The sequence below is a fragment of the Aulonocara sp. 'chitande type north' Nkhata Bay genome, linkage group LG4 (genome assembly GCF_057382095.1).
Source record: "Aulonocara sp. 'chitande type north' Nkhata Bay isolate Kocher_YH1m ecotype deep benthic linkage group LG4, A_spYH_male_GT1.1, whole genome shotgun sequence".
NCBI classification, from domain to species: Eukaryota; Metazoa; Chordata; class Actinopteri; order Cichliformes; family Cichlidae; genus Aulonocara; species Aulonocara sp. 'chitande type north' Nkhata Bay.
Genome location: NC_141347.1, coordinates 30,585,344 through 30,605,731, shown reverse-complemented (window position 1 = coordinate 30,605,731; position 20,388 = coordinate 30,585,344). Strand labels below are relative to the sequence as shown.

The window sequence follows — 20,388 nt, the reverse complement described above, 5'->3', positions numbered from 1 at the left end:
ACTAGCCTGGGGACATAACAAAGCCAGGATATTGAAATGCTGAATGCAAAGCAGTTGAAAGCAGTACTGGGTAACAATTTGGATACTTGTAGTGATGACAGCAATATGTAGATAGAAGAGAAGTATATCATATTGCATGAACTGCATACTGTAGATATGTGAAAAAATATCCTGTGTGCTTCAAAACAGGAAGTGTTGACTAACTTGATAGCAGATAAGTTGTTGCAGAATATAGTTTCCAAAACACACATCACAGTGAAACTGTGTGCATGATCATAGCTAATTCATTATTAAAGTATTGCATAAAATCAAGTGACTATAGGCTTATTTTCTATTTCTTTGTGCAGGGATTTGATTTTCTTGCAATGCCTCCATAACAAAATCATTTTATTATTTTTCTTCGTATGAATAGAGTTGGGAGAAAACAAACAAAAACAATTAGCTCCTTGCTGAAGAGTGTATGAGTGAATGTTTATTGCAATTTCAATTTTCTGTTTTAAGTCAGATCTTAATAAGCAAAAAATATATATACATTTTTCAAAGGAACACACAAGTGACACACAAAAGTTGCTTGAATATTTGTGTCTTCAACTTAACCGCTAACAACTTTAGAAGATGTGAAAAAATGCAAACATCCTGAGAGAACCACGAATGTAAAACCAAAATGTACGTCACATTTCAGAGAGGCTAAAAAGGTGTGGCACAGTGGTGGTCAGTAGAGAACTGAATCAAATCAGACTTACATTTACAAAAGCAAAGGTACAACAGAGCACAGAATAAGTTATATATTTTACAAAAGAAAAATATATATATAAAAAATCCCCAAAAGCACCAAAATAGAAGAAAATCTTTATAGAATTATGTTATAAGATTATTGAAGTGGCAATTTCTTTTTTGCATTTAACCTTCTAAGACCCAAACTTTTTCATAGCATGCATTTTTAATTGCTCTTTGCTATTTGGGCTGATTGGGACCTGATGAATGTAAAAACAAAGAATTATGTGATTTTATTTTTTACCTGATTTTTGTTTCTGGGAAAAATGAGATCCACATATGAGGACATTCACTTTAAATTTTGATAGAACAGTGGAACTATAATGTCCTCGTAAGTGGATATCAGGACCTTGTAGAGCAAAATTTTGTATTTTGGTCTAGAAAACCCAAAATGTGATGTCCACATATGTGGACGTTCAGGTCCTAGGAGGTTTAAATACAACGTACATCCCAGACGTCACTATAAACTAGATCTGCAGTAGCTGCATTCTTGCAGTTTCGTTGCTGCTACTGTTATAACTGACTATTAGGAAAAAGGAGAAGTGGTAATGGGTGTACAGAAATATTCATCTTAAAAAATATTGCAGTGGTGGACACAATACCACAAAAATGAGAAACCACAGTAACAACCAATCTCCTTTTCTTAAATGCACATTTAGTATTTTAGAATACACCAGAAGTGAAACAGTGTAGAAACAGAATGACTAAGAACACAGCCATCTGTTCTTTATAACAAAACATTTTGTTTTGTTTTTTCCTTTTATATTATGTACAATCATTACATCAAGTTCTTGACCACATTAACTGCTTTTTCAGCTACAGTAGCTGGTCACATGACAGTGTACAGTATGTTCATTTGCAATCCATTTCTGTGCTGCTACATTCCCTCTTTGTCGTTGACCCCTGAGATTTTCCTCTTGGCCATTAGTCGTTAGTTTCCCCGATATGTTACATTGGTAAAGGTGGAGGTGGCTCCTTTGTACAAAGGATTGTTAGCCTATGAAAATAAAACAGTGGTGTTTACTTCAGCTCCATGGTGATATGTAACATTGCCATATGCAGGCTAGACTAGAGGGCAGATATATTCTGTTATTACAGTGTATTGGCATTACTTTACTTGTATTTAGAAAATCACTTTTCAAAACAAAGTTACAAACAAAGTAAGTGCTGAACAATAATAAAAGCAAGTAAAAAATGAATATCATGGAAACAATTTAAAATTCAAAAGAATAAATAAAAAGAAAAAAAAAACCCCTATACATATTCATGTTTGGGTCTTAAAATTGAAAAAAGATTTGTTAAAAGCACTAGAGGTTATAGAAAGCCAAACGATATTGCTTTTGTTGTACTCTGGTGTTTCAATGGAGTTATTTCTCACCGTATCCCATTTGGCTTTGGCTCTCTCCTCCTCAAACTTGGCAAACTCTCTGCGATCTTTGATTGTGACCAGCAGCTTCCATATGAGCAGGCCAACAAGGCCCAGTAGCAGAATGGCTCCAGCCACTGACATCAGCACCACCAAGATGTCAGCACCAGGCTGGCACTCTGACAGACATGAGAGAGGGAGAAACTGAGCTAATTCACAGTTTTTGGCACCATGTTTGCTAAGAAATGTAGTGCAATCAGAAGTTAAGCAATCAATGCAATCTGGTGACAGACATTTCACAATTATTTGAAGCATCAATGCAATGTGTCTGAGTTTCTGTGGTGTGGGAGAGTGTGGATGTGGGTAACTGGCTGATCATGTGTTCTTTAGATAATAACACATTACAAGATGCACACACTGTTCCCCTGTTGCTATGGCTGTCCAGAAAAACAGACTGAAATGGAACTCAAGCACACACTATTCTCCCCTAATAATGTGCCTAAATTATAACGCTCAGTTCTCTGGCAGTTTAAGAATCCCATAAATGCACACAAACTTTCACAGTACCTGGTTCTTTCACGACGCTCAGAATGGATTTGCCGGCAACATCTACATAATACTGGAAGTGCTGCACGCAGTCGTTCTCATCTTTGTACGAGCAGTTTACTCCATTGCGTTTTTCCGCTTGTGTGGGACGAGATCGTGTGAAGATGAAGAACAAGGTAATACATTGTTTTAAGGTATGTTTATGAGACTAAAGTATCGAGCAGTCCACAATACTCTTTGACCACAATGTTTTCATGAGGCCTCCAAATACTTTTAATTTTATTATGCTCATATGATCTGAAGCAGAAATACAACATTACCACAACAGGCCAGGATAGCAGCAATAAAGAGATTAGAAATGGTGGAGTTCTCACCCAGGTTATCCACTACTTCAATTTCATCGGTGCACATTCTATTACAACTGTTGTCTTTGATGTACTGTCCTCTCTTGAAGTGCAGACAATCGACACACTCCCTGCAAAAACAGTAAGTGGTTCACTTCGTATGCATTCAGCGGACATCACACATTACATCTCTTATACATGATAGCGTCTGCACTAAAAAATATGTAGGAGTAGTTTGTGTTATGAAATGTGGAAAACGTAAGCAAACGTGAGTTATTTGCAGAACATTATTTTGCCAACAACAGGTAGGGCCCTGAGAAGCCAAGTATGCTGTCTACACATAGGGATGATTTGATAATTGTTCAATAAGTTGATCAATCACTTACCCTAAAATTAAACAAGATATCTCACTAATCCAGTGAAATTGTTTTTAGGGTTAATCAATTTGTCCAAGGAAAATGTGTCTACATTTGGTTGAAAATTACAAGTTCTCATATGATTTTTCTGTTGTTTTTTCATCTCTGATTAACTCACTTTTTTAGCGTGCAGGCATCAGGGCAGGTGGGGCATTTCTCACAGGTGGCTCCGTAGGCACCAGGCTGAGTGCAAAGGCAAACTCCACAATCACAGATACCCCGGCTGCTGCACAGGAAACCACTGCTGGACATGCAGGTGTCTGTGCGCGTGGTGCAGTTGCAGTTTTCTCCTTTCCATCCTGCGTCACACTTGCACACCCCACAATCACATTTCCCGTGACCTGAAAGAATGAAAAAGAATGAAAAGCTAATTCTTTGTGGCAGCATGGTGATGCAGTGTCTAACATGGTAGAGGCACAGCAAAAAGATCCTGGGATTAAATATAGGTTTCAGCCTGACTGGCTAGACCTAGGTAGGTTAATTTAGGTCAAGGTGTGACTGTAAGGTGTGCACGTTTCTGTAAAAAGACAGTGTCATTTGTGGTATAAAGTGAGTTTTTGGTTAGACTATAAAAGTGCTCAAATTTATTCTGTAATACTTGAAATCAAAAATATACAGTTTAAGTGCACAACTACAAGAGGGACACAAACCTACAAAATACTACTTGCATAAATATAAATGAATCTGTGTGCACATTTGTCTGTGTGTATACTTACCTAATTAGTGTGCTTAGATAGGATGAGTGTTATTCTTCATGAAATGAATGCAAGGTCACTGTAATGTTCTTTGAAGGAAGTGGAATTAGAGAGTGAGTGTTTGAGAGAGAGATAAACCTTTATTAGACCCACTCGTGGGAAATTTGTTAGAAAAATGACCAGAACTAGCATGAAACAGTAGTACATGCAGAATCCAATTGCTAAAACTTCAGTTAAAAATTACGAGATGTTGTGAAGCACAGAAAGCATGGAAATACCCAGTCATTTTAGGAAGCTGTCATCCATTTCCTGAGAAGATTGGTTGGTGAGCTTTTCTTCCTGCATTACTGTGCAACACCCCACATCAGCACATTACACCACCTTGGATATTATTGCAGAGCTCCAGCGACAACAGGGTAGGAAACTAAACTGGCATTGGATGATTATGAGCCAAGCGAGTGAGTCACAGTCCATCTGGATCAGACAGGGGGAGTGACTAGTGCTGAAAGATCACAGAAGGTGTAAGGGTAACTAATTCCAGAGCTCAAAACAAATCAACAAAGCTTCGACAAACAATTCCACCGTGTTCACCCTGTCAGCTGAGGCTTTTCTTTTTAAAATGTGTTTTAAGCAGGGCCGTCCGTGTTAATGGTTAACAATTTCACATATAAAGCCCGGCGGTGGAGTTGTTGTGTAATCTTTCTCAGTAACTCTGTCAACAACATAAGAGCTGAGATATGTATAAAGGCTTTGGAAACAAGAAAAATGCTTTGAGTCACAAGTTAGTTTTTGTTTTTCTCTACACAACACTTAATAGGAGTCAGTATTTGTGCTGCTTTCATTAACTGAAAGATGATTCACAAACATGAAAAGGGGTTTTTAGTTTTACATCATGCTCATTTCTTTGTGAGCAAGCACAATAATTCAGTCAATTAAACAAATCCCAGAGCACAGGTTAATAGTGGGGCCACGATAACAGGACAAGGACAGGGACAAAGACAGAGTACTAAAACATAACCTTACATTGTTGGAGAACAAGCGGAAACAGAATCTAGTAACGTGTACTGATGAGGAAAGGTAAAAAAACAAAAATCAGCAGAGGAATGCAAACTTTGCTGTAGTCTCCTCCCTCCTATTTGTGCTCCCTGGGGCTGTGCTTGCTGGCTCCTGTTCTTGAGCCCTGAAACAGCTTCATATCAGTAGGAGATCTGCACACCCACAGGGAACGTCACAGAGATTTAACTTTTTTTATGCCCTGTGTCGTGGTAGCTTCAACTAAGATGCAGACAAGGGACACTCATGCTTTAAATACCACTTCTGCACACTGCGGTTTAGCACTAATGCTCTATAGACTGACTTACACCAGTGCTGGCTTTGTGTCTGCAAAAGTTAATCTTCCTTAAGAAAGAACCTGTGTGAGCATTTGCCTTGTTGACACAAGTATGTCACATTTGGATATCAGCTTGGCAATGTATGTTTATTTCAGGTAAAACTTGATTCCAGAGGATGCATGCCTAATTTGGGGCTTTCGTGTCATATTTCTGCACTTTACTGAAAATTACAGTGGACTACTAACTGTCTCCAATTTCAATAATATACTTTAAAAAATGTGGGTGACTGACTAACATCTCTAAAATGGATTTTTCTTACACGTCCTGTAATGAAAGCTGACAGGATCTTTCAGGCTAACTTATTGTGTCTGAATGCACTTTCTTATAGCTCCATGAGCTTTGCTTGTAAGTACGTGATTCATGGTATTCGCGTCCTCATTACCGTAGAAAGAAGAGGTACCTCAGTAACACAAGTCCGTGTACTTGACATGTTTACTCCAAAGTTTGAGTAAACACAGAATGAGTACTAACCCTAATAGGAAAAGTTTCCTTATTTCTTTTAAAGAGCAGTTTCCTGTTCTACTATTAGTCATACTCCTTCTTACCAATCATAGAGCCAAAATGCTGCAACAATAAATTACTCAAGGACAAAGCTTACTAAAGTTTTATTATTGTAATTGAGTAACTCTGTAGTGAGTTGCACCAACTTGCATTTGGGAATGATAGAGATAGCAATTGCATATCACAAAAACATAGCAGTAAATGGGTGTGTTCTCTGACTGGCCTTCTACAGAGCACAGACATAATATTTGCAGGTCTGACAAAGCGTTGGTCATTTGATAAGTATGACTGCTTATGTTTAATAATTTTGTACTAATTTACATGTCTGTTATAAGCAAGAAAAGACTGTCTTAATGATGGCACAGGCACTTTAAGTAGCCTAGTTTTTTGGCTTATCTACCTATGTAATAGGAAAACTATGTAAACCAACTGAGATATGTTTATATACAAAGAGAGAAAGGAAGAAAGCATACAACAAAGCCTCAGAGCAAGGAAAGAAAAGGGAAGAGAAACTTCATTTTTCCTGCTCTTAGTGAAGAAAACAGCTTTTAATATGATATAATATTATCTTGTGTATCTTTAGTGCCCTGCAGGTAGTTCAATGCCCATGATTTGATATTTTCAAAAGCTGATTGAGTGAAGGGGGATTTTGTGTAAATCCCCAAATCAGCATGGAAACATAACCGCAAAACTAAGAAAATATGCTTGATGTTTTAATAACCTGGACATTTTTGCAAAGTCTCTAGAATTTCTCTAGATCCTTACTACAGACTTTTTAAATGTCATGATTTTAGAATAATATACTTGCACATACCACTGCAGGTTTACTTTGATTTCAGTTTGTGCATCAGGTTTTGTGCTATTGCAAAATGTTAAACTGATGGTTTAAGATTTGACGATAAAAAAAAAACAACAACGACAATTTACTCACCAGAACACAGAGCTCCTTTAAAGCGCAGACAATTGAAGTCATCGCATTGACAGTACTTTCCCCACACCTGACCAAACTCTCTTGTATGACACGAGCACTGTCCACACAGACAGTTGCCTCTTCCACTGCAGATTGGGCCCTCTGGTTCCCGGATGCAGTTGGCATTATCAGATGGACTGTAGTCTTCAAGTGAGCACTCACAATGCGGGCCCAGCCGACCTGGGTGACACTGACAAACACCACAGCTGAAGGTCCCGTTGCCGTTGCTACAGAGGGGGCTGTTGGCTTGTGCCTTTGCCTCACACTCACAACCACAGGCAAAATCCACCGTAACCTCAAGGGCATCTTTGAAGCCAAGAGGTTTGATGGTAAAGGTGCGACTCTTCTCCTTAAGACAGCTCCGCAACTGAGCCTCAACACTGAATGACACCTGAAGAGGAAGAAATGCCTCTTTGATAGTCTGTGTAGAAATACTGGATGCATACTGAAGATTCCTGAACCGTTACTTACTGTGTCTCCAATCTTGAGGCCAGTACAGGACTTAATTCCGGGGATGACCTCTCCATTTAGACAAGTGGCGTTGAAAGAAAGATTTAACTCCTCTGGGACATTCAACAGCTCCAGCTCCACTTTAGACCGAATTTTCTGCTCAGATTAAAGGTATAAATCACATATTGGTTCTAGTGTACCTTTACAGATCAAATAGACAACATTATTTTGCAAATTCTACTTGTCTTTCCAACCTCAAAAACTCCTTACCGCATATGCCTGCTCAATAAGCTGAATAACATTCCCAGAATCACCAGACAGAGTTCCCACGGTTGTGCCTGGAATAAGCTTACTGTATTCCTGGCAATAGAGACATGGTGGTAAGATAGTGAAAGTTTTTTACAATAGTAAATTTATCACGTGACACAAGCAGTCCATTTTCCTTACATCGTAAATTGGTATCACTTCGTTGGTCACAGCAAAAACTAAATTTATGTTGTTTGCGGTCATTTTTTCCGTTAATAGCCCCAAAGAGGGATAGTCCTGGAAGACACCAGAAGAACATAGTTTGGAAAAGCAGCACTTTGTCCAAAAACATTTAAAATTATGCATTTAACTGTCTCTCTTTACCAGCACTGTAGATTTGTTGTAAAGATTGTCACTATCAAGGTGACACTCTCCATCATTCGGTTGGACAACACCAGCTATGCGCGCATCCAGAGCAATATGAGTTTTGGCATCAGTGGTAAACACCAGAAGATGTGACGCATCCGGACGCCAGCCAATCTTATCCTAATTATGATGGATACACAAATATAATATAAAATATAATATAAAAAGTTAAATATACCATAAAAAAAAGATAAAGCATACAGCAAATGTATAATTAAGTTGAAAAAACTACCAATATGTGTTAAAAAAAACTCAAAAGGAGCTGATAATAGAAAAGTATATGTTTAGAGACTTATGTGTATATAACATCAGCTAATAGGAAAAGAAAACATTCTTTTTCTTTTCCATAGGGTCATACTGTGTTGCAAAATCTCTGAGGACGTGTATCTGTAGTTGACATATTTATGCTATTTATACCTTGCACACCACCGCCTGCATGACAGCATCAAATCCACCCTCTGGAGCATCCCTGTTTCTCGATATCTGCTGTTTCCTCACCTCCTCAGTGAAACGAGATACCTTCTCTGTCAGTGACAGCACATTCTTGAAACTGAACTGAGCCTGGCATTGTACACCAATCCTGTTTATATTAAGCGTGAGATAGTGGGAAAGTGAATCAGTGAAAAAGGAAAATCAATTTCAAGTTGCTAAACACATCTGGTAGAAAAATCTCCACCAGAGCTCCTTATCTACTTTAAACCTAACAACAGCATCATACCTACCCATAGCACGGATTACTGATTGCCTGTGAAGGAAAAGTGTACATGTATGGGGACATAGTCTTGTCCACAAAGGCCCCAAACCCCATATGCAGGTTGCTTGTTTTTTTGCCCATGGCTGCAGCAAGATCATTGCCCAAGGTGACGAGGCGAGCCAAGTCATCGTTCATTGAATATGAGAGATCCATCAGATAGTAGAGGTCCACGGGATAATCCTCCACCTGTTTCACAGACACAGTGAAACGTTTGGCATCACCTGAGGGGAACAAGAAGAGGACCACAGGGTTGGACAAGGGACAGAGGATAAAACTGATTAACTACACAGCACAATTAACTCAAAAGGTGTCTACTACCAGGAGAAAAAGATGTAATATTAATATCAGTTTACATCCGTCATGCTATTTCTACATGTAGAACAATAATAATGACTCTTTATGGCTGGTTGCATAATGGTGCTGTTGCATGTATCTCCTGATCTTTATACAGATGATATCTGGTTGGGTGTTAACATACCTAGTCTTAGAGTCATCTGGAGTTTTTGAGGCTTGATCTGAGTAACATCTTTAGCTGTTCCTGATGCCTTGTCACTAAGCGGCACATCCTGCTGAATAGTGAGGGTGCTGGAGGGAAACTCCAGTGACGCTGCGCTGCATCCTTCTTTTAGTAGATTCTCTTTTAGGTCACAGCGAGATTTGCCAGATGCCCCTTTCCCAAACTCCTGAAACAATCACAGCCATTCTGTTGGGCCTTTTGCATTCATTAGTTAATTTAATGTATATAATACAACAGTAAGTGGCTCCATAGTGTAGTGGTTTATACATTTTCTTAACAAACAAAAGAACCCCAGTCTCCAGACATTATGATGAATCCCTTTAGGCATCTGGATGTTAACCCCCCCCCCCCCCCCCCCCAACAACAAAAACAAAAAACAACAACAAGAAAATTGCCAAACAAATAACCAATATCTGTGGAGGTGCCTGTCCTGGCTATTTGGACGCAGCAGGACAATTTTCTCTTAATTATGCTTGAGAGCCTAGGGTGTATATCTGTGTTGACTAGGTACCATGAAAAAGCTTTAGAGGGTGATGGAATGAAGCAAGCTGGTGGGGAATGAGATTTCAGTTCTAACTTGCTTCACTGAGGAGTGAGGGGGAGGAGTGAGTAGAAACCGTGTCTATGTGTGTGTGTTTACCTCCTGAGAACACCATGCACAGCTCGGGTGAACAGCCAGACACTGTTGACATGTTGTGACCCCTCGTGATGTGCATACATTGGAATCTGTGAAAATGACACCCAGAAAAATGTAAAAATACATGCAATACTATAGAGTATAGTGTCTTTCTAACTTTCCAACCAGTTTGTTGACTGGTTTTACACGAAGTAGCACTAAGATGCTACTTAGCTCTTTTCAGATACTATAAGATTCTAAGTGTTTGATACAGTCTAAGAGGATATAATTAAATTCTTCAAATTGAGTTGAATGTGTAAAAAGTTAGAAGAATAATGAAGTCCACTCCCTTTTCAGTGCATTCTCTTGTGAGGCCTTTGGGTGTGGCTGATTGTAGATTAACACTGAAACACGGTCAGCAGTGACAAGTTTGTTAAATGTGAGCTAAAGTAAATGATCTGAGAGAATAAGCATTATATAAAAACATGACCTAAGTTCATTCAGTTCATAAATAAGTGCCAATAAGTAATTATAGTCAGACATAGTCAAAGATCATCTCATGTAAATGCACTTGCTTACTACACTCACCTGATTGTATGTTGCTTTTCATTCACAAAACTTAAGTTCATTCATTGATTGGCTTTGTTTTGTAACAAGCAAAAATGATCATCAGTGAAATCAAAAGTTAGTGTGAGTGCTAAGGTATTTAAGTTGAACTGATGACAAGTGAAAAGAAAAGAAAAGAAAAGAAAAGAAAAGAAAAAAATATTAGTTAAGTTGAAATAATGAGCGTTATAATGTGGAGTACAGAGAAGCCAGAGCAGGTCACCTTCCAATGGGACACACATCCCGACTATTTTCACTCCCTTATAAGGAGAGGTGGCGAAAGCTACGAGGAAGCAGCGCAATTACAGATCCTAAACAGCAGCGCCTATCTAGTTAAGATATTCAGCTGCGGTTTTATTTTTCCTTTTCAGAAAATTGTAGGTTATTAAATAACTGTGATCACACGCACATGTATCGACTTTATGCTTTCAGAGACATGAGACAAAAATACACATCGGCAGGTGAAAAAAAATAGCCTAAGGCTGAATAAAATATTATTCATTAAACCATCTTACCGCAGACGTTTGATGCTGTGGACAAAAGGAGAACCAGTATAGCTAGACGGTCTGTTAAAGTCCCCATGACTGGACAGCAAATGAACCGGGATCTGAAGTGAGTCGTATGTGTCTGTGCAACTTCACGCTTCCTCATTCTGCATGTTGGGTCATAACCCACCGCCTAATACTGTAACAAACTCCCATCGGGACAGTATTTGTCCCGTGACATGTTTAGACTGCTCTCTTAGTTGTTTGATAACCATCGGTGCTGATGGATTACTTGCAGGGTTACAAGAGCAACGAGTGTCGTCAGAAATCAAGCACACAAATCCTTCTTCATTTCGCAGAAGTAGAGAAAGTGACTCATCGGACTGAAATTAGGAGTCTTTGTACCTTCTAGAGACATTTCTTAAGCAGGTCTGCAGAACTCTGAAAGCTGTGGCTCAAACAAGTGATGAAATGAAACCGTGATTAGATTTTGAGAACATCAGCGGTTTGGCAACGCTTCATAAGAAATAAATACATTTTTAGTTAAATATTGCTTTTGGTGGAAATGATATGAGGGACGTCAAAGAGAATTCCATCAACAGAATAAAATAGCTCTTCACTGTCGTTGTACACGTGCAACAAAATTGCGCTAATCACTAGATTATTATACTCTAAGAATGGTCAACTTTTGCAAAAATGCCTATAAAAAAGAGTTCCCACCAGAATGAATGCATTATTTTATCACTTGCGAGTGTGAGCTTACAACATAGACTACAAATGCCTATTAGTCAGAAACCTGAACTGCAGTGGCAGACTACAAGTTTAAGCTTTACAAAACAAAACTGCTTAAAGTGGCTGTTAAATCCTGTTAAATGTTATTCGCTTTGCATGCCTTCATGCCCTCTACTGGACCGACAGGAGTACAGCATATAACAGTCGCCTCAAAACGTGAAATGTGTTCTGGCAAAACTAGAAACACATGACATATCATGTGGGGTTCTATAAGATTTTATAGAATCCCTAAAAGAGAAAATAGAGTAAATGGCGATAGATTAACAGCAATAAGTAAGTGGCAACTACTTGCAGGCCTTTCCTGATTTTGTTTTAATGTCTGGCTTTGCTTCAAGCTATTATTAAAAGTTCACTAGAGACTTGAGTTTCACAGCTTCATGCCACGGAAGACCTCCTTCGATTCCAGTAAATGTTGGAGCACTTGGACATGTGCCAGCTTCTATAACAATCGAACAAGTAAGTTACTTAAATAAATACATTTTAAAAATGAGGAAGAAATTGGATAAACAATTTCCTACAGAAATCAACCCTGGGAAGTCTGTGGTGGCAGCGGTGTGTTTATGTATGGTCGTGCTTGTAGAAGCAGACAATGCTTCTTATCTGAACATTTGTCCATTTATTGAATCTTTATCCCTGTGTCCCGTTCTTAATCTCTGTCTGGTTGCTAAGATACTGCTATCAGTGTCCAAGAATTGCCACTAGAAGAAATGACAGAAATAGAGAAATGAGTAGAAAAGCTATAATAGTTAACTGTTCTACTGGTATTAAGCTGTGGGTGTGGGTGCAGTGTGCAGGTAATACACTGCAGGCAATGAAAACCAAACTTCAGTATTGACTGATTTGGATCTATTGGCTCTAGAGCCATCTGTGGAGATTTCACCCACAGATGAGTGACATATTGGGATGAGCATAGCGCCAGTTGTCCTGAATAAAAAGCTGCCGACTGGGTCAGATGGCAGCCAATTAAGACTGAACAAGAAGCAAGGAGTGGAGCAGGAGGAAGAAAGGGGGTGGAGGGGTTCTGACCTATGTTACAGATCTATCTGGAGCCCTTTAAGCTTTTCGCTGAGTCTGAAATGCTGTCACACTGGACCAATATCCAAACACAATCACACTCGGGCAAAATCAGCTTTTGGTTAACTGCACTCAGCTTACCATTTCCTGCTTTCGTGGGTTTAGCTGGCAGGTGGGAAGGTCAAATCGGGGATATGAGCTTTTAAGGTGTATTTCAGGTGTGTGGTCAGCCAGCTTATGAAATGCGCCCCACAGTCACTGACGTGGGAAAATGTGTATATGCGTTATGAAGTTTTGCTATCTGATCTTCCTCCTACACTAGCTCCTCCGGCTCTGCGGCTTACACTTGCCTCCCGGGGGATGATAGCTTATATGTGAAAAAAGTAAAAATAAATAAAAAAACATTCAACTGAGAACACACGAGGGGTGGACAAATGGAAAGGGGGATTTTCTGTTGTTGTTTTTTAAAGACTTCAGAACCGTGGGAACTCTAATGTTGCCTGCTGTTACATATAGAGACAGCTGAGGGAAAAAAGGGCTTGAAGATGACAAAGTGGCTGAACATTGAGAGTAAACAGGCAGAAATGACGAGGCACATCATGGTAGCCTGCTTACTGAGATGTGGGGTTATGACTAAGTGGAAATGAGGTTAATGGGTGGCATCTGAGAGCATGAGATGTCTGCACAGGAGAGGAAATTCTTAAATTAAATTTATAAGTTCTGCAAACTGTGTCTTAAATAAACAGCAGACAACACACATTCTTAGAGAGTCTAATATCCACTTGTATATAAACTAAAGAAGTCACTATCTTCTTAAAAATAACTTTAATGATTGTTTTGTGTAAGGTCTGTATCCATGTCATTTACGTCAATGTATAATTATTATAATATAATCATGTGTAACTGTGAGTCCTATAGGTGTTTAGCTCCTCCAGGTTTTCTGTGCAAGTGGTGTAAATCCACTGTTATTAATGACAGGCAAAGGGAGCTGCAGCTTGCAGTATGTGCGAGCAAGCTCTCATGAGCCAAGCAATGATGAGAAATAAACCACCCGAGACAGTCCTGTACTGTTATATGTATTGTTGCCTTGTTTTATGTTGTGCTTTGATTTGCCAAACACTTTGTTAGGTGCACCTATCAACTGATCATTAAGGCAAATGTCTAACTGGCCAAACACATAGGAGCCAATAACATTTAGACATTTAAGCATGGCCAAGAAAACCTGCTGAATTCCAACTGAGCATCAGAACGGGGATTCAGGTGAATTTAAACAAAATTGGGAAAATTTGCCTTGCCTGAATAGTTTGGATTTATGCTGCAATTGTTGGTGGTGTAATGGTGTGAGAAACATTTTATTTGCACATGTTGGACCCTTTAGCCTTGAGTATTGTTGCTGACGTCTCTGCATCTGACTTCACTGCAACATATACATTTTCCAGTAGCTGCTTCTGGCAGGATAACATACATTCCCACAAAGTTCAAATCATCTAAAACTGGTTTCTTGAATATGATATATGACAGTGCATTCAAAGTACTCAAATACTCTCCACAGTCACTAGCTCTTAATCCAATAGAGCAGCCAGCATATCTTCAGCAACTCTGTGAAGCTACCTTGTCAATATGGAGTGGTGTAACATTTGGAAGATATTTTCTTGGTGCACTCTGGGTGGCTGACAAGATTTAAATTTCTGAATGTACCTGAGTATTGCTGACAAACACTCCTTTATAACCAGCATGTACCCACCTTTTGATGGGTGCAAGATAACATGCTATGTCACAAAATCAACTCAGACTGGTTTCCTGGACATGACAATGAGGTACTTAAATTATTCAAATCATCATCTCCACAGTCACCAGATTTCAAGCGATTCATGGCATGGATATGCAACTGAGAACTGCGGCTCCATAACATAGAGGTTAGCACATTTGGCTATCACATAAGAGATCCCTAAGGACTAAGAGGAGACAAAAATCCCTGGGAGGGTTGCATCAGGAAGGGAATTTGGTGTTAAAATCTCTCCCAAATCAAATATGATTATCCATCTGCTTTGTGACCACTTGTGAATGAGGGAGCAGATAAAACAAAATTATGTGCAGCTGGCATCTGTGTGATGCAATCATGTCAAAATGAACCAAAATCACAGAGGAATGTTGCTAACTCCTTCTTGAATTCATGCCTTGAGGAATTAAAGTAGTTCTGAAGGAAAGGGGGGATGAAACTGCTGGCAAGGTGTACCTAATTAAGTTTATATTGTATACCTGATCAAGATAATAAAGTTAACTTTGATGTGACAGATCCACAAATAATACATGAGTTAATATTATGGGACATAATTAGCTGATTAAGTAGTTTAACAAGTTAGCTGGACAGCAAGTATTTCCTCCCAGATATTAGTTTTCTTCAGGTATCAAGCTAAGGTTGGCCAAGTAGCTGTAACTTGGTTACACTGCGGGGATTTAGTTATTTCACACCAGATCAGCCCCCTGAATTTTGATGACCTGCCTGACCCCATCCACAGAAAACAAAATTTATCAGCCTGTGTTTAATCTACAAGAAATGCCGAAAACATTTTCTTCTGTGATAATGTATTTATTCATATTTAATATCAAAACACACTTTTTAAATGGAAATGGAAATTAATCCTTCCATGTGTTTTTTGATTTGCTAATAACTGGACATATTAGAAATCTCATAATTAATGGGGAGGATGTTTTGAGGAATTTTGGTTATCTTTGTGTTGGAAGGGTTTGAAAAGGTGAATGTAGGCCCTGTGTCAGCAACTCAGAGAAAAAATGATGTATGGATAAGGAACGGTAGGGACGTGGGTGGGGTCAAACACCAAATCTTTGTTGCTAGGGATGTCTTCACTTAGTTTGTGTTGCTAGGCTGCCAATTCCCTCATGTTAAGTGGAAACATTTCCCCCCTTCTGCTCCGTCCAGGCACCTCACCGCTCCCTCCCTCTCTTTCTCCTCTAAACCAAAATAACTTCACCAACCATCTGTCACTGGGCTCACAGGTCTACTGTTGCTTAGGAACAAGTCGGGCACTCACATTCATGTATGCATTCTCATATGAATATATTTTCATCTACAGTTATACTAACAATAACCTCCAGTTATGTCTCTTCCTGTGACTGGTGCATCAATGAAATCTGAGGCATTCACAGGAAAGCCTCTGACGCTCTGCTGAGTTTGAAGTTTAAATATGCAACAGGTTAATGAAGTCTAAGAAACTTCTAACGTGCAAAACTTCTTGAAAAACCACTTAATATAATGACACGACGAGCTCTTTGTACTTGTGCGTCAGAATTTGCTAATTAGTTCAGAAGAATAACTGAAGTTTCCTCCTGCTGATTTTGCAACTACTTTTTCATCATTTGCACATTCTTTGAAGTTCTGTAGTTTAAAGCCTCAAGGAAGCATTGGTACATATTGACAGAGAGATTAGGTGTTAGTACAAGCTGCTTTCTATAATCACACTAAAGTGAATAATAGAACAAAGTCAGATTGTACAGCACTGATTTATATGCTGGCAATCAATTTGCAGCAACCAAATCGAAAGGCTAATGAGATGATTTGATCTTATTGTACACAAAAAACTACTCATTGTTCTTCTGTTGTCAGCCATTAATAAATTATCTGAAAGTAAACCACCCCCAGGCTCATGGAAAGTATTTGTGATTGAGCGAATCATTGTTTGTACACATGCCTGTCAGTCGCTGGCTGAAAGCTGCTTACCCAGAAATCAGGAGCACCCCAAATTGAATTTCATGGCCTTTGTTTTTAGACAAACAGAAGATTAATCTGACAGACTCTGCACACAACTCTTGGTAAGTTTTATAATGCGTGAGGATGACTTTTCTTTTCTTTCATTAATCTGCTGAAATGTATCGCGGTTATCTCACAACCAAACAAGTGAGGTATTAGAATAAAATAGAAAAAACATTTTTTTTCTTTGCTTTAAAATTTGAATGTGCTCATGCATAACTGTGTCGTATATCAGCAGTTTGAGGAAGTCACAGCAGCTGTGAGATAATAAATATTAAATTGGTGCCTATTCAGCCAAGGCAGCTTAATACTCTCTACTTTGATTATAGTACTTCTTTTCAGCAATTTTTAAAGGTTAATTTCTGATTAAAACTCCTACATCGCAATAAGAAACTACACAAATACTTTCATATATTAGTCACTGACCAAAATGAAACCTCGCATTATGTGTGAACGAGTGAAGGAGGATAACATTATTAATATAGAACGATATTCCAGTATATTAAAAAATCTTTAACTGATACAATTGCATGAAAGCTCTCATTTCTGTTTCATGCCACCAACAGTTTACACCTGAACGTCAAAGTAATATTTGAGTAACACATTCCAATAAATATGAGCTCAGAAATTTAATTTCAGCAGCAGCCTGGAGGAAAACACAGAAAAGTTTATTAGCTCAAGTCTTCATTTCCAAGTTACAGCTTGCAAATACTGCTGCCTCTCTCACCTCCTAAACCATAGTCACATCTTATTCAGAAACAACAACAACAAAAAAAAAAAAAACCCCAATTAGAATCAATTAACACCTCTCATTTATTTTTCAGTGCAGGCGGTCAACTTATTTCTCACTGAACACAATGTCCAGGTAAATATTTTCCCAAGAAGCCACCACAGTTAATGCCCCAATCAGTACTAGGGAGATTTATACAGCTTTTAAAATGTGCATACATAGATACTATGTTCCTCAAGGAGATCAGAATATCTTTTAATAAGCAATTTAACCGCATTTGTGGTGTACCTGAAATACATTTACATGCTTTTTAACAAACATCTTCATATTTGTTAAGCTAGAACTGTTACACTACTCAGATCCGTATAAAAACAAACAAACAAACAAACAAAAACAATAAAAATGAATTTGAAACAGGTGGCAGTAAAAAAACAAGTAGGGAAAACTATTTTCTTCCTTTCTTTTTTCTTTTTTCTTTCTTTCCTTCCTTCTCTCCTTTTTTGTGTATTCAGTAGCGCTTTATGGAAAGCCACCTGACCGCATTCTCTATTGAGGAGCGGTGTTGTGGTCCACGGAGAATTCATCATCACTTTAAAAGGCACGAGAGATTTGGCACAGTGGAAGAAAACGCTCGCAGGCGAGCTCGGGTGCGCAGGGAGTGTCTCTTAATACACCATCGGGGAACACCATTTTGCACCTTCCTTCCTGTGCAGAAGACTCGCTAAGACTTAGAGAAACTTGGACTCTGAATTAAAGAAACTTACCATAGTTGGGTTATTACTTGATCGACACTCTCTGACTGTAGCGGTGCGGTGATGTGGATGTGGTCATTACGCACTCAAGCTTTGGCAAACCTCGATGTTTGGCTGCAGAACTGGACTTCAAAAGCTAGTTATTTCTCGATACCTTCCTCTTATTTTTTGTCTCAGTAGTCATATGACACTAAGTTTTGCTCGGTGTCGGGGTTTTATAGTGAAACTCTCTGCCTACCAGTTGGAGTCGCGTGATTTGCTGCTAACAACCCACAACAAAAGATGAATGTTTCCCTCTTCAACGTTACCCAGGACGCAATGTTTAACGGCAGTCAGAGCCTCGCTGGGACACTGGCAACATACTCCGGCAATGCAACCGACAGCGTGGTGACCGGCGACGGCGGAGGGTCCCTGGTACTGCTGCAAGACGAGCGCAAACTCTTCGTGATGCGTGTGGTGCAAATCGCAGTGCTGTGCGTGTTGTCACTCACTGTAGTGTTCGGTGTATTTTTTCTTGGGTGCAACCTGATGATTAAGTCGGAAAGTATGATTAACTTTCTGGTAAGAGACCGGAGACCCTCCAAAGACGTGGAAACTGTTATGATTGGGCTCAGCTAGTTCACCTAGATGGAGAGATGGATGGAGAACCGGTATGGAGATCTGTTGCACATTTCGAACAGCAGATCAAGATCTACATCTGCATGTACTTATCAAAGTGTGTCCTTGTGACTAAGATATGCAAAAACATGACCTACCGAAAAAAAAAGGACTACAGGAAAGTAGTCCAACGACCAATGTTTGTGCGTAAAGTCTGTGCGTAAAATAAGGGCAGCTGTTTACACGTGGGCCGATCTGTTGAATATTTTGAGTGAATTTGTCGTTGCCAACTTGAACAAAGTAAAAAACATGTTTACAAGCCGTTACCTCATTTTTGATTTGTTTTTTTTTTTCTGGTAAATTTCGAATGATTATTAATATTTGGTTTAAAAAAAAAAGTCCAAAAGCATGATTGTGAATTTTTATAGTTCCACGCCTGCCAGTGTACTCTGTGGACGTGATGGATGTGTATGTGTGTATTCTCTATACAAAGTTTTGATTGTTTGTTTTCTTGTTCTTGCTTGGTACACCTTGAGTATGAAAAGCCTTTAGGGTTTTCAACAAACTTCGTTACAGCTTTATGGAGTGACTCTGGTCCTACTTGGCATGCTCGCTAACTGCTCTGTAAAGTGACTTTGGATCTGTTTTGCACTTTGAAATCATCAATGCTGCATGAATTATTTTGTACCAAAAACTTGAAACTGCGGCATGCAAGTAAAAAGTTGTAACAACTATTTTAAGCTTTGTCAACTCTTAATTAATTAGCACTTTGTATTATTTAATTGTTTTTAAACAGAACATGTTCAGAAGAAAAGGCTACAGTGGTATTTCTCTTGTAATTGCATTTTGAAGTCTTTTTAAAAAAGTATTTCTCCTTAACATTCAGTTGTGATTAATCCTGTGCTATACAGATCTCTGAATACACCTTTAATACACCTTTTTCCCTTTAATAGTACATCCCTCTATTTTCTCAGCCAAAATATATCATTTTCTATTTGAGTTTTAAACAGAGAAAAAGATTTTGGGTTTCCACTGAATTCATCTCAGCATTTTGAATCAATTTATCTTCTCTTTCTTATATGTATCGACATCGTCTCCTCTTTCTCTCTGATGTACCCCACTCTGAAGCAACCGATGTTCTCATTATTTTTTCAGTACTTGTTAGGAGAGCTCGGGTAGATGAATCCTTACAAACACACCCATGCATTCACACCTGTGTCCACTGACCATGCACACAAGACAGCGTGTTCAACAGACCATCAAACTCTGACAAAGATATCTCAGACAAACACTATGAATTAATAAAACACATTAGATAATTAGACTTTAATGGCTAAGAACAACTCCACACACTATTTCAACACAACATGAAAACCTGTATTTAAACATCTGGATATTGATCGGTGGAATAGTTCAGATCAAGATGACCACAAAAATTGTATAATATAGCCAAGAGAAAATAATATGGAAGCATAAATGATTAAACTTTATAGGGATCAGTGTCATGTTTTCTTACAGACAGGTAACTGCAGTGTGTGGTGTATCCAGACTTTCTAAACAGGAGATCAGATGACTTCGCTGCTTTCATTTAGTAGAGAGAATTTCTATTAAAACATTTATTTTTACTTAAT

At 38.7% G+C, this 20,388-nt stretch overlaps 2 protein-coding genes across 2 annotated transcripts; one reads left to right on the top strand and one right to left on the bottom strand.

Moving 5' to 3' along the window:
• Nucleotides 1–443: 443 nt before the first annotated feature.
• Nucleotides 444–11,350, bottom strand: itgb3a (integrin beta 3a). The gene is made up of 15 exons (XM_086289825.1): nt 11,134–11,350; nt 10,037–10,122; nt 9,358–9,562; nt 8,848–9,100; nt 8,543–8,705; nt 8,084–8,245; nt 7,901–7,996; nt 7,724–7,813; nt 7,475–7,609; nt 6,965–7,394; nt 3,565–3,787; nt 3,061–3,161; nt 2,708–2,824; nt 2,153–2,319; nt 444–1,771 (listed from the first exon to the last, which is right to left on the bottom strand). The coding sequence occupies exons 1-15, from the start codon at nt 11,267–11,269 to the stop codon at nt 1,706–1,708; spliced, it is 2,430 nt and encodes an 809-aa protein (XP_086145951.1). The 5' UTR covers nt 11,270–11,350; the 3' UTR covers nt 444–1,705.
• Nucleotides 11,351–17,985: 6,635 nt separating this feature from the next.
• rprml (reprimo-like) lies at nt 17,986–20,053 on the top strand. The gene has a single exon (XM_086290732.1). It carries the CDS (start codon nt 18,443–18,445, stop codon nt 18,776–18,778), a length of 336 nt encoding a protein of 111 aa, XP_086146858.1. The 5' UTR covers nt 17,986–18,442; the 3' UTR covers nt 18,779–20,053.
• Nucleotides 20,054–20,388: the final 335 nt, after the last annotated feature.